At 41.4% G+C, this 18,616-nt stretch overlaps 1 protein-coding gene across 1 annotated transcript in view; it reads left to right on the plus strand.

Annotated features, from left to right (window-relative positions):
- Window positions 1-877: 877 nt before the first annotated feature.
- The window catches only part of LOC118378456 (oxygen-regulated protein 1-like), a 31,623-nt gene continuing 13,884 nt past the window's right edge, over window positions 878-18,616 (plus strand). The window contains exons 1-7 of the mRNA XM_052464298.1: window positions 878-1,123; window positions 1,325-1,747; window positions 9,528-9,687; window positions 14,251-14,552; window positions 15,185-16,258; window positions 17,162-17,266; window positions 17,354-17,622. Of these exons, the coding sequence (XP_052320258.1) occupies window positions 878-1,123; window positions 1,325-1,747; window positions 9,528-9,687; window positions 14,251-14,552; window positions 15,185-16,258; window positions 17,162-17,266; window positions 17,354-17,622 (2,579 nt within the window). The remainder of the gene's footprint in view (window positions 1,124-1,324; window positions 1,748-9,527; window positions 9,688-14,250; window positions 14,553-15,184; window positions 16,259-17,161; window positions 17,267-17,353; window positions 17,623-18,616) is intronic.

An 18,616-nucleotide genomic window follows, 5' to 3' on the forward strand; every position in this document is an offset into this window, starting at 1 on the left:
ACTCTTCATTTTCCCCCCACAATCATATGTTCACGTACAAACTGTACATAATCAATCCCTCCTGAACTGTTCATAGTCTCTCCCTCTCTCTCTCTATTTCTCTCTCTATATATCTCTCACTCCCTTTTCTCTGTCTCTCTCTCTCTTTCCCGTCTCTCTTTCTCTCTCTATCTCTCTTTTGCTCTTTTTCTATCTCTTTCTTTCTTTCTTTCTTTCTTTCTTTCTTTCTTTCTTTCTTTCTTTCTTTCTTTCTTTCTTTCTTTCTTTCTTTCTTTCTCTCGCCTGTTTCTCTCTCCTTCTCTCTCTTACTCTCTTTCTATCTCCCCGTCCTTCTCTCTCTTTCTCTCTCTCTCTTTCTGTCTCTTACTCTCTACCTCTCTCCCCTGTCTCTCTCTCCCCTGTCTCTCTTTCCCCTGTCTCTCTCTCCCCTGTCGATCTCTCCCTATATCTCTTTCCCCTGTCTCTCTCTCCCCTATCTATCTCTCCCTATATCTCTCTCCCCTGTCTCTCTCTCAACGGCCTCTCTCTCCATATATCTCTTTCCCCTGTCTCTCTCTCCCCTATCTATCTCTTCCTATATCTCTCTCCCCTGTCTCTCTCTCCACTGTCTCTCTCTCCCTATATCTCTCTCCCCTGTCTCTCTCTCCACTGTCTCTCTCTCCCCTGTCTCTCTCTCCCTATGTCTCTCTCCCTATATCTCTCCCTATATCTCTTTCCCCTGTCTCTCTCTCCTCTATCTATCTCTCCCTATATCTCTCCCTATATATCTTTCCCCTGTCTCTCTCTCCCCTATCTATCTCTCCCTATATCTCTCTCCCCTGTCTCTCTCTCCCTATGTCTCTCTCCCTGTCTCTCTCATCAGCTGCCGTGCTCCATTATGAGTTCCACTCCTCTGCATGAGCAAGAGGCCCAGGTCCTTCAGCAGGGTGGCGGTCAGGGTGGGGAGGTGGTACCCTCAGGCAGTGTAGCCTCCCGCCCCCCTCAGCCCCACTCAGACCCCCAGGCCTCCAGACGTGTCTGCTTCTATAAGAGTGGAGACCCCCAGTTCGGAGGCCACCGGATGGTCATCAATGCCAGGACCTTCAAGACCTTCGATGCCCTCCTGGATGCCCTGTCTAAGAAGGTGATTAGATTATTGATTATAGATTGATTGATTGATTGATTTGATTTATATTAGATATAATGTATCATCTGTTGTTTACAGAAAATGACATTGCATCTGACATGATTTGTAACTCCAACCCCTCCCCTTCCTGTGTCTTGTGCATACAGTCCCCCCATGTAGTCAACACATATAACGCATCCCCATGTCCCCATGTCCAAGGTCCCCCTGCCGTTCGGGGTCCGCACCATCACCACCCCCCGTGGCTCCCACCCTGTCCGGGGTCTGGAAGAGCTGCAGAATGGGGGCTCCTATGTCTGCTCGGACCAGCGGAAGGTGAAGCCCCTCAACCTGGACATGGCTAACCGCCGCCAGCCACCCTGGAACACCACCACCCGGCCCGTCAGCGGGGGTCGGAGGGCGCAGCGAGGGAGTCGTGCTGTCCCTGGGGACATCAACCGGCCGGCAGACAGCAGGATCAGGACCCCTAAAAGGCTGATAGTATTTAAGAATAGAGACCCCAGTGTGAGGAGGACTGTAGTTCTGCAGAGAAGAACGGCTCCAACCTATGATGCTCTACTGGACTACCTGTCAGTCATCATGCAGTTCCCTGTACTGAAGCTGTACACACCAGACGGCAGCAGGGTAGGTCATCATGCAGTTCCCTGTACTGAAGCTGTACTCACCAGACGGCAGCAGGGTAGGTCATCATGCAGTTCCCTGTACTGAAGCTGTACTCACCAGACGGCAGCAGGGTAGGTCATCATGCAGTTCCCTGTACTGAAGCTGTACTCACCAGATGGCAGCAGGGTAGGTCATCATGCAGTTCCCTGTACTGTACTCACCAGATGGCAGCAGGGTAGGTCATCATGCAGTTCCCTGTACTGTACACACCAGACGGCAGCAGGGTAGGTCATCATGCAGTTCCCTGTACTGTACTCACCAGATGGCAGCAGGGTAGGTCATCATGCAGTTCCCTGTACTGAAGCTGTACTCACCAGATGGCAGCAGGGTAGGTCATCATGCAGTTCCCTGTACTGTACACACCAGACGGCAGCAGGGTAGGTCATCATGCAGTTCCCTGTACTGAAGCTGTACTCACCAGACGGCAGCAGGGTAGGTCATCATGTAGTTCCCTGTACTGAAGCTGTACTCACCAGATGGCAGCAGGGTAGGTCATCATGCAGTTCCCTGTACTGAAGCTGTACTCACCAGACGGCAGCAGGGTAGGTCATCATGCAGTTCCCTGTACTGAAGCTGTACTCACCAGATGGCAGCAGGGTAGGTCATCATGCAGTTCCCTGTACTGAAGCTGTACTCACCAGATGGCAGCAGGGTAGGTCATCATGCAGTTCCCTGTACTGAAGCTGTACTCACCAGATGGCAGCAGGGTAGGTCATCATGCAGTTCCCTGTACTGTACACACCAGATGGCAGCAGGGTAGGTCATCATGCAGTTCCCTGTACTGTACTCACCAGATGGCAGCAGGGTAGGTCATCATGCAGTTCCCTGTACTGTACTCACCAGACGGCAGCAGGGTAGGTCATCATGCAGTTCCCTGTACTGTACACACCAGACGGCAGCAGGGTAGGTCATCATGCAGTTCCCTGTACTGTACTCACCAGACGGCAGCAGGGTAGGTCATCATGCAGTTCCCTGTACTGAAGCTGTACTCACCAGACGGCAGCAGGGTAGGTCATCATGCAGTTCCCTGTACTGAAGCTGTACTCACCAGATGGCAGCAGGGTAGGTCATCATGTAGTTAGTTCCCTGTACTGTACACACTAGAGAGCAGCAGGGTAGGTCATCATGTTAGTTACTGACTAAAGAACAACATGTTAGTTACTGACTAAAGAACAACATGTTAGTTACTGACTAAAGAACAACATGTTAGTTACTGACTAAAGAACAACATGCTAGTTACTGACTAAAGAACAACATGTTAGTTACTGACTAAAGAACAACATGTTAGTTACTGACTAAAGAACAACATGTTAGTTACTGACTAAAGAACAACATGTTAGTTACTGACTAAAGAACAACATGTTAGTTACTGACTAAAGAACAACATGTTAGTTACTGATTAAAGAACAACATGTTAGTTACTGACTAAAGAACAACATGTTAGTTACTGACTAAAGAACAACATGTTAGTTACTGACTAAAGAACAACATGTTAGTTACTGACTAAAGAACAACATGTTAGTTACTGACTAAAGAACAACATGTTAGTTACTGACTAAAGAACAACATGTTAGTTACTGACTAAAGAACAACATGTTAGTTACTGACTAAAGAACAACATGTTAGTTACTGACTAAAGAACAACATGTTAGTTACTGACTAAAGAACAACATGTTAGTTACTGACTAAAGAACAACATTTAGTTACTGACTAAAGAACAACTGACTAATGTTAGTTACTGACTAAAGAACAACATGTTAGTTACTGACTAAAGAACAACATGTTAGTTACTGACTAAAGAACAACATGTTAGTTACTGACTAAAGAACAACATGTTAGTTACTGACTAAAGAACAACATGTTAGTTACTGACTAAAGAACAACATGTTAGTTACTGACTAAAGAACAACATGTTAGTTACTGACTAAAGAACAACATGTTAGTTACTGACTAAAGAACAACATGTTAGTTACTGACTAAAGAACAACATGTTAGTTACTGACTAAAGAACAACATGTTAGTTACTGAAAAGAACAACATGTTAGTTACTGACTAAAGAACAACATGTTAGTTACTGACTAAAGAACAACATGTTAGTTACTGACTAAAGAACAACATGTTAGTTACTGACTAAAGAACAACATGTTAGTTACTGACTAAAGAACAACATGTTAGTTACTGACTAAAGAACAACATGTTAGTTACTGACTAAAGAACAACATGTTAGTTACTGACTAAAGAACAACATGTTAGTTACTGACTAAAGAACAACATGTTAGTTACTGACTAAAGAACAACATGTTAGTTACTGACTAAAGAACAACATGTTAGTTACTGACTAAAGAACAACATGTTAGTTACTGACTAAAGAACAACATGTTAGTTACTGACTAAAGAACAACATGTTAGTTACTGACTAAAGAACAACATGTTAGTTACTGACTAAAGAACAACATGTTAGTTACTGACTAAAGAACAACATGTTAGTTACTGACTAAAGAACAACATGTTAGTTACTGACTAAAGAACAACATGTTAGTTACTGACTAAAGAACAACATGTCAGTTACTGACTAAAGAACAACATGTTAGTTACTGACTAAAGAACAACATGTTAGTTACTGACTAAAGAACAACATGTTAGTTACTGACTAAAGAACAACATGTTAGTTACTGACTAAAGAACAACATGTTAGTTACTGACTAAATAACAACATGTTAGTTACTGACTAAAGAACAACATGTTAGTTACTGACTAAAGAACAACATGTTAGTTACTGACTAAAGAACAACATGTTAGTTACTGACTAAAGAACAACATGTTAGTTACTGACTAAAGAACAACATGTTAGTTACTGACTAAAGAACAACATGTTAGTTACTGACTAAAGAACAACATGTTAGTTACTGACTAAAGATCAACGTGTCCATTACTGACTAAAGAACAACATGTTAGTTACTGACTAAAGAACAACATGTTAGTTACTGACTAAAGAACAACATGTTAGTTACTGACTAAAGAACAACATGTTAGTTACTGACTAAAGAACAACATGTTAGTTACTGACTAAAGAACAACATGTTAGTTACTGACTAAAGAACAACATGTTAGTTACTGACTAAAGAACAACATGTTAGTTACTGACTAAAGAACAACATGTTAGTTACTGACTAAAGATCAACGTGTCCATTACTGACTAAAGAACCTGGAAGCCATCAACGGACCCCTCCAACCCCTTCTGCAATGTTAATAATACCACAGTATTTAGGGTTTCTATAGGACTACACCAGTGGATTGCTTTTGGCCAGTCTGATTTATGAACCTTATGTGGTTCCAGCCAAATGTAGTACACTCCACAGAGAAACGGCTGTAATTTTGGACTCACCCATAGAGATTGATAGAGGCCTCTAGTGGCCAAAAGGCCGTCCTAGCATGGGCAGCGCCATTGGGGGATTCCAATTTCATTGGCTGATCCCTCCTAGTGACCGGGTCATCAGGAGGGATCATCCAATCGTGATGAAGAAAATGTACTACTTTAAAATGGAGATAGCTTGGGCAGAGCCATTGAGGCTATCACAGATGCTATAATGGCATAGATACAAAGATGAGTCCTCTATCTATCTCTATGTATGCACCCTGTCTCTAGGACTGATCAGAGTCACCCCAGGGCACCCTGATGACGTACTATCAAGCCTTCTGCCCCCTACTGGGAATTTACAGAATAATCTGTCTGCCGTCCGTCTGCTATCAGGATGACGTACCTGTTCTGGCCCAGAGTCAGGGATTAATTCCTCTTATCTTTGATTAACCCAGAGTTGATGAGAGCAGCAGATCAAAGTGGTTACTGGTTTCCTTCTGGATGTTCTGGGAGATCAGGGGTCACATGTATCAAGTAACTCAGGTTAGGAGTGGGATTTAGGATCAGTTTTGTGTTTTCGATATAATGATATGAACAGGAGAGATCAACACACCTGAGACACGTGATACATACGGGCCCTGAAATATATTGATGCCAAGTTGTAATGTCTATCCCCAACAATGCTGTAATCAATATCAATATAGATCTCAAAATAACAAGGTTGAACAAAAACACACCACAAATAAGACAAACATGAGAAAGTAAGAAGTTATATATATATATATATGTATAGGGACTAGTATAGCATACTATATACACAGATATATATATATATATATATATATATATGTGTATATAGTATGCTAAACTAGTGCCTATATATATATATGTGTGTGCTCCAAGATGGCAGAGGTATTTTGTCCTCGTCTTGTCGTATCCCGTATATGTGTATATATATATATATATATATTGACAACTTTCTTCGCATACCTTTTTATATTTTTATTTTATTTTCCATAAACTCATCTTCAAAACACTCTCCTGCAACCGGCGTCACCAATTTATATATTTTTTTAAAGAAAGTATTATTTACCTCAAATCTGTAATCCTCCATAGAAGCTAACCAGAAGCTAGCCAGAAGCAAGCCAGAAGCTAGACAGAAGCTAGACAGAAGCTAGCCTGGAGCTAATCAGAAGCTAGTTAGCTTCTTTACTGGCTAATTGTTAGTATTCAGCTAACTACAGTTTGTGGTCATCAGCTATCCTTTAGCTCGAAAAGTTCGGCTCGGACCGGAACATACCAGACCTATTTTTCTCTCCATGTCCCCGGATTTCAACCACTAACTCTGGACATGTATACCTGGATCTCGCAGCTAGCTAGCTGCTATCCGTGTGACTATCGGCTTATGTCGATTCCAGAGCAAACATCAATTATTCCAGAGCTAGCCTGCTGAAGAGATCCATCAGTCACTCCTGGGCTACAATCACCTATCCGGACACGTTTTACTGCCAACACGGAGCCCCACCGGGCCTCCACAACTGGACTACCGACGTTATCTGCCTGAGGGAGTTATCCGGCTGGCTCCTCCGTCCGCTAATCGTTAGCTGTCTTATCGGCTGCTATCTGAATAGACCTATCGGACAAATTATTATTATTCTTATTTTTTCTTGGGCCTCTATAACTATACAGTTAAAGGGGCTGAATAATTTTGCACGCCCAATTTTTTAGTTTTTGATTTGTTAAAATTTTGAAATATCCAATAAATGTTGTTCCACTTCATGATTGTGTCCCACTTGTTGTTGATTCTTCACAAAAAAATACAGTTTTATATCTTTATGTTTGAAGCCTGAAATATGGCAAAAGGTCGCAAAGTTCAAGGGGGCCGAATACTTTCGCAAGGCACTGTATATATATATATATATAGGCACTAGTTTAGCATACTATATACATATATATATATAGGCACTAGTAATGCATACTATATACATAGATATATATATATAGGGACTAGTATAGCATACCATATACAGACATATATATCGGCACTAGTATAACATACTATATACAGAGATATGTATAGGGACTAGCTTAACATACTATATACAGAGATACATTACTGTTCAAAAGTTTGGGGTCACTTGGAAATGTCCATATTTTTGAAAGAAAAGCACATTTTTGGTCCATTAAAATAACATCAAATTGATCAGAAATACAGTGTAGACATTGTTAATGTTATAATTGACTATTGTAGCTGGAAACAGCTGATTTTTAATGTAATATCTACATAGGCGTACAGAGGCCCATTATCAGCAACCATCACTCCTGTGTTCCAATGGCACATTGTGTTAGCTAATCTGAGTTTATCATTTTAAAAGGCTAATTGATCATTAGAAAAGCCTTTTGCAATTATGGTAGCACAGCTGAAAACTGTTGTGCTAATTAAAGAAGCAATAAAACTGTCCCTCTTTAGACTAGTTGAGTATCTGGAGCATCAGCATTTGTGGGATCAATTACAGGCTCAAAATGGCCAGAAACAAAGCACTTTCTTCTGAAACTAGTCAGTATATTGTTGTTCTGAGAAATGAAGGCTATTCCATGTGAGAAATTGCCAAGAAACTGAAGATCTCGTACAACGCTGTGTACAACTCCCTTCACAGAACAGCGCAAACTGGCTCTAATCAGAATAGAAAGAGGAATGGGAGACACCGGTGCACAACTGAGCAAGAGGACAAGTACATTAGTGTCTAGTTTGAGAAACAGACGCCTCACAAGTTCTCAACTGGCAGCTTCATTAAATAGTACCCGCAAAACACCAGTCTCAATGTCAACAGTGAAGAGGCAACCCTCGGGATGCTGGCCTTCTTGGCAGAGTTGCAAAGAAAAAGTCATATCTCAGACTGGCCAATAAAATAAAAAAAATATGATAGGCAAAACAACACTGACACTGGACAGAGGAAATCTGCCTAGAAGGCCAGCATCCAGGAGTCGCCTCTTCACTTTAGGCTAAACATTTTTTTAAAGGGTCGGGAACCCGATCAATGGGAGAACCATCCAATGAATACATATGTAGTCCATCTGAAACATTCTGGAGAGAACTAGAGAACAACATATATTTAGTCTTGCCCACATTAAATACAAGTTTTAAGCCAACCAGGGCATTCTGTATGGCAACAAGGTCAGATTGCAGCTCTAATATAGAATGGTAAACAGTTGCGACAATGACATACCAGTGTCGTCTGCATACAGATGAATATGACGAGTTTTAACAGATAGACCAATATAATTGATATAAATAGTAAAGAGGACAGGTCCCAGCACCGACCCCTGTGGTACACCTTTTATAATATCCAGAAAACTAGACTTAACACCATCAGAAATCACACATTGAGTTCTGTCTGACAGATAATTTTCAAACCACTTGCAAGAAGCCTGATCCTATATCCTATACCTGAAGCCTGATCCTATATCCTATACCTGAAGCCTGATCCTATATCCTATACCTGAAGCCTGATCCTATATCCTATACCTGAAGCCTGATCCTATATCCTATACCTGAAGCCTGATCCTATATCCTATACCTGAAGCCTATATTGGTAGCAAGTCTCATTGTTAGCAAGTCTCATTGGTAGCAAGTCTCATTGGTAGCAAGTCTCATTGGTAGCAAGTCTCATTGGTAGCAAGTCTCATTGGTAGCAAGTCTCATTGTTAGCAAGTCTCATTGGTAGCAAGTCTCATTGTTAGCAAGTCTCATTGGTAGCAAGTCTCATTGGTAGCAAGTCTCATTGGTAGCAAGTCTCATTGGTAGCAAGTCTCATTGGTAGCAAGTCTCATTGGTAGCAAGTCTCATTGGTAGCAAGTCTCATTGGTAGCAAGTCTCATTGGTAGCAAGTCTCATTGGTAGCAAGTCTCATTGGTAGCAAATCTCATTGGTAGCAAATCCGCAATCGGATGTTATCCATCTTATTATCAAGAGCAATAAGATTGGCCAGTAGAATGGAGGGAAGAGGTGGCTTGTTTTCCCTTCATCTTGATCTCGCCTGGACCTTCGGTTGTCTCGGTAACGCTGGTGTTTCCTCTTGGAAACCCCCAAAATAACAGGAAGAGCCCAGGGCAGATGAGTTGAGGTCAAAGTTGAAGCTGGAATTTAGGTAACTGCTGATCTGATGTTTAACGTTCTTGTCGGTTTTAAGAAATGATAGTGGATACATTTCATTCAAATAAAGGACAAATAATCGCTAAAAGAATCCCAAAATAGCAACGTTGGGTCGGAGCAAAATGGCAGCCAACTTTATTGAATTATTATGAAACCTAACAACTGTTCATTCTGATAGATATTGTAATTCCATTGACTTGAGATTGTATGTCTCCTCCTTCGTCTTTCAGGTTGAAGGTCTGCCAGCCTTGATCCTGTGTTCTGGGGTGGTGGTAGCTTCGGGGAACGAACCTTTTAGACCAGGGAACTATGACTTCCTGACCCAGCCTGCTGCTGCTCTGTCCTTTAACTCAGACTCTATAGAACCAACCAGGCTAAAGCCTCTAACAGGTGAGTGTTCAGCTTGGTAGTGCTTTGTGTTGACTAGTGACTGATTGATTGAAGAAAAATGTAGCAAGATTGCTTCAGGTATTCCAGAACAACCACAGGTGCTCTTGGGGGGGGATAGTAAATCAAAAAGCAAAAGGAAGAATTATAACAAATGGGTGTTTAGTGGCATACAACAATCCAGGTCCAGGCGATCATGTGGATTTGCAAGTTAAAAAGCTTTTATTTTGTGGGCTCAGTCATTATTTAAATAAACACCGATGTGTGAAGGATAAGACCTTAATCAGCATGATTGAGTCATAGATCCAATTGTTTGATTGTATTGTCACTAAACATATTATTTTTCTTCTGATATTCCTACTTTTTCAACAACAACAAAACAACATGTGTTTATTTTTTCTCTCTTTCTTCCTCTCCTCCTCTCCCATCAACACTCTTATCTCCCATCAACACTCTTATCTCCCATCAACACTCTTATCTCCCATCAACACTCTTATCTCCCATCAACACTCTTATCTCCCATCAACACTCTTATCTCCCATCAACACTCTTATCTCCCATCAACACTCTTATCTCCCATCAACACTCTTATCTCTTATCAACACTCTTATCTCCCATCAACACTCTTATCTCCCATCAACACTCTTATCTCCCATCAACACTCTTATCTCCCATCAACACTCTTATCTCTTATCAACACTCTTATCTCCCATCAACACTCTTATCTCCCATCAACACTCTTATCTCTTATCAACACTCTTATCTCTATCAACACTCTTATCTCCCATCAACACTCTTATCTCCCATCAACACTCTTATCTCCCATCAACACTCTTATCTCCCATCAACACTCTTATCTCCCATCAACACTCTTATCTCTTATCAACACTCTTATCTCCCATCAACACTCTTATCTCCCATCAACACTCTTATCTCCCATCAACACTCTTATCTCCCATCAACACTCTTATCTCTTATCAACACTCTTATCTCCCATCAACACTCTTATCTCCCATCAACACTCTTATCTCCCATCAACACTCTTATCTCTTATCAACACTCTTATCTCCCATCAACACTCTTATCTCCCATCAACACTCTTATCTCCCATCAACACTCTTATCTCCCATCAACACTCTTATCTCCCATCAACACTCTTATCTCCCATCAACACTCTTATCTCCCATCAACACTCTTATCTCTTATCAACACTCTTATCTCCCATCAACACTCTTATCTCTTATCAACACTCTTATCTCCCATCAACACTCTTATCTCCCATCAACACTCTTATCTCCCATCAACACTCTTATCTCCCATCAACACTCTTATCTCCCATCAACACTCTTATCTCCCATCAACACTCTTATCTCTTATCAACACTCTTATCTCCCATCAACACTCTTATCTCCCATCAACACTCTTATCTCTTATCAACACTCTTATCTCTTATCAACACTCTTATCTCCCATCAACACTCTTATCTCCCATCAACACTCTTATCTCCCATCAACACTCTTATCTCCCATCAACACTCTTATCTCCCATCAACACTCTTATCTCCCATCAACACTCTTATCTCCCATCAACACTCTTATCTCCCATCAACACTCTTATCTCCCATCAACACTCTTATCTCCCATCAACACTCTTATCTCCCATCAACACTCTTATCTCTTATCAACACTCTTATCTCCCATCAACACTCTTATCTCCCATCAACACTCTTATCTCCCATCAACACTCTTATCTCTTATCAACACTCTTATCTCTTATCAACACTCTTATCTCTTATCAACACTCTTATCTCCCATCAACACTCTTATCTCCCATCAACACTCTTATCTCTTATCAACACTCTTATCTCCCATCAACACTCTTATCTCCCATCAACACTCTTATCTCTTATCAACACTCATCTCCCATCAACTCTTATCTCTTATCAACACTCTTATCTCCCATCAACACTCTTATCTCCCATCAACACTCTTATCTCCCATCAACACTCTTATCTCCCATCAACACTCTTATCTCTTATCAACACTCTTATCTCCCATCAACACTATCTCCCATCAACACTCTTATCTCCCATCAACACTCTTATCTCCCATCAACACTCTTATCTCCCATCAACACTCTTATCTCCCATCAACACTCTTATCTCCCATCAACACTCTTATCTCTTATCAACACTCTTATCTCCCATCAACACTCTTATCTCCCATCAACACTCTTATCTCCCATCAACACTCTTATCTCAACACTTTATCTCCCATCAACACTCTTATCTCTTATCAACACTCTTATCTCCCATCAACACTCTTATCTCCCATCAACACTCTTATCTCCCATCAACACTCTTATCTCTTATCAACACTCTTATCTCCCATCAACACTCTTATCTCCCATCAACACTCTTATCTCTTATCAACACTCTTATCTCTTATCAACACTCTTATCTCTTATCAACACTCTTATCTCTTATCAACACTCTTATCTCTTATCAACACTCTTATCTCCCATCAACACTCTTATCTCCCATCAACACTCTTATCTCTTATCAACACTCTTATCTCCCATCAACACTCTTATCTCTTATCAACACTCTTATCTCCCATCAACACTCTTATCTCCCATCAACACTCTTATCTCCCATCAACACTCTTATCTCCCATCAACACTCTTATCTCCCATCAACACTCTTATCTCTTATCAACACTCTTATCTCTTATCAACACTCTTATCTCCCATCAACACTCTTATCTCCCATCAACACTCTTATCTCCCATCAACACTCTTATCTCCCATCAACACTCTTATCTCCCATCAACACTCTTATCTCTCCCATCAACACTCTTATCTCCCATCAACACTCTTATCTCTTATCAACACTCTTATCTCCCATCAACACTCTTATCTCTTCAACACTCTTATCTCCCATCAACACTCTTTATCTCTTATCTCCCATCAACACTCTTATCTCCCATCAACACTCTTATCTCCCATCAACACTCTTATCTCTTATCAACACTCTTATCTCCCTCAACACTATCAAACACTCTTATCTCCCATCAACACTCTTATCTCTTATCAACACTCTTATCTCCCATCAACACTCTTATCTCCCATCAACACTCTTATCTCCCATCAACACTCTTATCTCCCATCAACACTCTTATCAACACTCTTATCTCCCATCAACACTCTTATCTCCCATCAACACTCTTATCTCCCATCAACACTCTTATCTCCCATCAACACTCTTATCTCTTATCAACACTCTTATCTCCCATCAACACTCTTATCTCCCATCAACACTCTTATCTCCCATCAACACTCTTATCTCTTATCAACACTCTTATCTCCCATCAACACTCTTATCTCCCATCAACACTCTTATCTCCCATCAACACTCTTATCTCCCATCAACACTCTTATCTCTTATCAACACTCTTATCTCTTATCAACACTCTTATCTCCCATCAACACTCTTATCTCCCATCAACACTCTTATCTCTTATCAACACTCTTATCTCCCATCAACACTCTTATCTCCCATCAACACTCTTATCTCCCATCAACACTCTTATCTCCCATCAACACTCTTATCTCCCATCAACACTCTTATCTCCCATCAACACTCTTATCTCCCATCAACACTCTTATCTCTTATGAACACTCGTATCTCTTATCAACACTCTTATCTCCCATCAACACTCTTATCTCCCATCAACACTCTTATCTCTTATCAACACTCTTATCTCCCATCAACACTCTTATCTCCCATCAACACTCTTATCTCTTATCAACACTCTTATCTCTTATCAACACTCTTATCTCTTATCAACACTCTTATCTCCCATCAACACTCTTATCTCCCATCAACACTCTTATCTCTTATCAACACTCTTATCTCCCATCAACACTCTTATCTCCCATCAACACTCTTATCTCCCATCAACACTCTTATCTCCCATCAACACTCTTATCTCTTATCAACACTCTTATCTCCCATCAACACTCTTATCTCCCATCAACACTCTTATCTCTTATCAACACTCTTATCTCTTATCAACACTCTTATCTCTTATCAACACTCTTATCTCCCATCAACACTCTTATCTCCCATCAACACTCTTATCTCCCATCAACACTCTTATCTCCCATCAACACTCTTATCTCCTATCAACACTCTTATCTCCCATCAACACTCTTATCTCCCATCAACACTCTTATCTCTTATCAACACTCTTATCTCTTATCAACACTCTTATCTCTTATCAACACTCTTATCTCCCATCAACACTCTTATCTCCCATCAACACTCTTATCTCTTATCAACACTCTTATCTCCCATCAACACTCTTATCTCCCATCAACACTCTTATCTCCCATCAACACTCTTATCTCCCATCAACACTCTTATCTCTTATCAACACTCTTATCTCCCATCAACACTCTTATCTCTTATCAACACTCTTATCTCCCATCAACACTCTTATCTCTTATCAACACTCTTATCTCCCATCAACACTCTTATCTCTTATCAACACTCTTATCTCTTAGAAAATAAAACATCGTTATCCAGCGGGCGGCGGTCCAGGAACTTCAGCCTGTCATCAGAGAGATACTTTGTGAACCAGATCAACAAGTCTGTGAACGATAGCTCCAATGGCCAGCCGGTCCGCCTCCCAGAGAACATGGAGACAGAGCTAAACCGGAGAAAGACCCGGGGCTCTATAGATATGGAGACAGAGACGTATCAGCTTGTAGAGGACAACGGGAAGACCTCCATCGTACCGCAGGATGATGACATTGAGAAGTCCTTCAGGGTCAACCAGGATGGCAGCATGACCGTCGAGATGAAGGTTAATACTGTTGTTGTTGTTGTTGTTGTTGTTGTTGTTGTTGTTGCTGCTGTTGTTGAGTATGGTGTTGTTGTTGTTGTTGTTATTGTTATTGTTGTTGACTATGGTGTTGTTGTTGCTGCTGTTGTTGAGTATGGTGTTGTTGTTGTTGTTGTTGTTGTTGTTGTTGTTGTTGTTGTTGAGTATGTTGCTGTTGTTGACTATGGTGCTGTTGTTGTTGTTGTTGTTGTTGACTATGGTGTTGTTGTTGTTGTTGTTGTTGTTGTTGTTGTTGTTATTGTTATTGTTGTTGACTATGGTGTTGTTGTTGTTGTTGTTGTTGTTGTTGTTGTTGTTGTTGTTGTTGTTGCTGCTGTTGTTGAGTATGTTGTTGTTGTTATTGTTATTGTTGTTGACTATGGTGTTGTTGTTGTCATTGCTGTTGTTTTTGAGTATGATGTTGTTGTTATTTTTGTTGAGTATGTTGATGTTGTTGAGTATGTTGTTGTTGAGAATATTGTTGTTTGAGAATGGTGTTGTTGTTGTTGTTGAGTATGGTGTTGTTGTTACTAATATTATTAATATCATTACTTCCATTGTTTATATATTTATGTCATGGTTTAAAGCACCTCTGACTTGATTCTGATTGGCAGGTCCGTCTGACCATTAAGGAGGAGGAGATGATCCATTGGACGACCACGTTGAGCCGCTCCAGCGTGGTGACCAATCGTAAACTAGGAGCCAAGTCGGTATCCACCCCACAGTCCCCCGACAACAACGTGGAGGCGAAAGACCCTAACATTGGTCTCAGTGAGGATGAGACCAAGGAGAGTAACCACCCCAGCCGCAATGCAGAGAGGGACGTGGCCTTCAGCGGGACGGACGGAGGAGGGACGGACAGTGGCGGTGGAGGCAGGGCTGGTTCTCTGAAGGCCCACCCCCGTCAGAAGCGGATGCCAACCCCTGGGCTGAGACAGGTGAAAAAGAAACAGGCGTCCGTGGAGAGCGTAACCACGGTGACGGAGACAGGTGTCCAGGAGACCAGCCTGGGGACTTTTTCGTACACAGAGTGCATGGCAGACGGGGAAACCACAGAGGGGTACTGTGTGGTCCGACAGAGCAGCAGCAGCTCCAGGTTACCCGCCATACCACCTGTCCCCAAGCCCAGGAAGAGTGGCTCGGCTGGGGCCAGCAGGGCCATCAGGACCAGCTCCCACTCCTCACTCCGGTCCTCTGGAGTAGCAGAGGTGATGCAGATTCAGAACAATGGTAATGGCAGGGAGATCACTGAGACCGTCATGCACATCTACGAGAGGAGACAGAGCAGCTACGATAACTACTATGCCAACGCCCTGGGGGCCGGGTATGGGATATGTGGGGAGGGAGGTGGGGGTTATGCAGGTGAGGCAGGGTATGGTGGAGGTTGTGGTGGTGGCTCCAGCTCCATTCCGCGGAGTAAACCGGCCTCTTCAGATTCGGGGCCGCGCTCCTCCGTGGACTTAACCCGACCATCCAGTACCAGCGACTCACTGAACCAACAGAGGGATGAGATACTCTCTCTGTCTTCTGAACCCACCTCACCTTCTCAGAATGTCACCCTTCCATTTAAAAAACAACCAGAGATCATTAGCAACAAACTGTCGTCTTTCCCAGACAACGAAGCTTACGCCACGTCAGAGTCTTACACAGGGTCATCTCCTAAAGAGACAGAATGGCCAGAACCAAAGGTATTGGAATGTTTCGATACAAATGAATTTGTATGTTCAGAGACAAAGGAATTAGAATGTTCAAATACAAAGGAATTAGGATGTTCAGAGAGAAAGGAATTAGGATGTTCAGAGACAAAGGAATTAGGATGTTCAGAGAGAAAGGAACTAGAATGTTCCAAGACAGTAGAGAAAGAAGAGGAGGGGGTTGAGGAGGATGCTCTTGAAGAGAACAACAAGAAGAGGACAGTGAAGCGGAACGGGATTCAAATAAGCCCAACGTCCACTACGAGCTCAAAGAGCAGACAGAAGGACAGCGTGGCAGGGTCTGTTCGGAGAACCAAAAATACCTTTTCTCCTGCCAGCACAGAGAAGAAGAGCGGCAGTGCAACAGGAAGTGAACAAATTCTAAGCGCAACAGAGAGTGACAGCCAAGTCAGCCAGAGGAGTAGAGAGAAGGTAGAGAAGAATATAAATTATATTCCTGTGAAGAATGGGCCCTTGGTGTTAAACATAAACTTGAAAGATTCTGAAAAACGAGGTTTAGCTTCTGAAAAACAGCTGAATATAGGTGAGAAGGTTGGAAGAGGGCAAAGATCCCAGAAGGTCAACACCACTAAGTATTCCAGGCAGAAGACACAGCCGAGGAAGAATGTGTTTTATGTTTCCCCAGCCAGACAGACTGACATCGGAGAGACAGACATACATACAGATACCGGACAGACAGACAGACAAACAGACAATAGACAAATAGTCAGACAGACGGGTCGAAAGATGGCCAGCCAGCCAACCAGAAAGACCTTGGCTAAGCAGAGGTCCATGTCTAACGAGGACAGAACCAAATCCCCTAAACAGACTCTACTGAGTGAGAGCTTCTCCATGCCTGTCTTGCACACCCCTCTAGCCCCCTCTGGGGTACACCAGTACGTAGAGAACTGGCTGCAGAACATCGCCCCGGAGTCCATCCCCTATGTCCCCTACATGGAGGAGGGAGGCCAGGACACAGAAGAGACTGAACCCAGGACCAAGGTGTGTTTGTGTATTGGAGGGGTTGGGTACAGCAGAAAATACATTTATGTCTCGTATGGATGAATAAAATCTTCTTCTTCTTCTAAGGTAAACATGGAGGACGAAGGCCAGGACACTGGGGAGGCTGAGCCCAGGACCAAGGTGATCTTCCAGATAGGAGCCGACTCAGAGGTTGAGTCAGAAGTGAAGAGTGATTACCCAGAGGATCAACATCTGCCCCAGGGGGGAGACCACCTCTCAGTGGGAGGCATGTCCATGTCCTGCCTGTCTGTCCCTGTCAGCTACGCCGAGGCTCAGGTCGACCTCTCTAACCCCCAGAGGACCAGGAAACTGTGCTCCTCTATGCCCAGTGTCAGGTCGGTCGACCTTTATTTATTTTCATGTTATTTAACCTTTCATTTAAGGAATGTCCCAATGAGATATAGAATATTTTTTACAAGGGACACCTGGCTAAGAAAGCAGCAGCAAGTAGCTAAGAAGTCAAAATCAGAACAAATGTTTGTTAATCTTCTACACCAAATACTGTAGTTTTCATGCAATATGTATTTTTCATTGATCAGTTTTCAGGTTTTACTATTTGATGACAATCTATGATTGTAAATTGGTTTACAATTCAGTGTATGACTTCGAGCTTCTACAACTACAACAACTACTACTACTACTAATAATAATAATATTATTACTACTTCTACTACTAATAATAATAATAATATTACTACTACTACTACTACTAATATTACTACTACTACTGTTACTAATAGTAATATTTATAATACTAATAACACTAATATTACTACTACTGCTACTACTACTAATAATAATAGTATTAACAATAATAATAATACTATTACCACTACAACTGCTACTGCTACTACTACTACATTTACATTTAAGTCATTTAGCAGACGCTCTTATCCAGAGCGACTTACTACTACTAATAATATTACCACTACTACTACTACTACTACTACTACTACTACTACTACTACTATTACCACAACTACTACTACTAATATTAATAATAATATAATATATTATTATTATTATATTATAATAGTATTACTACTACCACTTCTGCTACTACTACTACTACTACTACTAATAATAATAATAATAATAATAATAATACCACTACTCCTATTAATAATATTATTACTACCACTACTACTAATACTATTACTACTATTACTACTACTACTAATAATAACAATAATAATATTATTACTACTAATAATAATAATATTACCGCTACTACTGCTACTACTACTACTACTAATAATAATAATGATAATATTACTCCTACTACTAATACTAATAATAACAGTATTATTACTTATACTACTACTAATA

The sequence above is a fragment of the Oncorhynchus keta genome, chromosome 15, assembly GCF_023373465.1.
Source record: "Oncorhynchus keta strain PuntledgeMale-10-30-2019 chromosome 15, Oket_V2, whole genome shotgun sequence".
In the NCBI taxonomy this organism is placed as follows: Eukaryota; Metazoa; Chordata; class Actinopteri; order Salmoniformes; family Salmonidae; genus Oncorhynchus; species Oncorhynchus keta.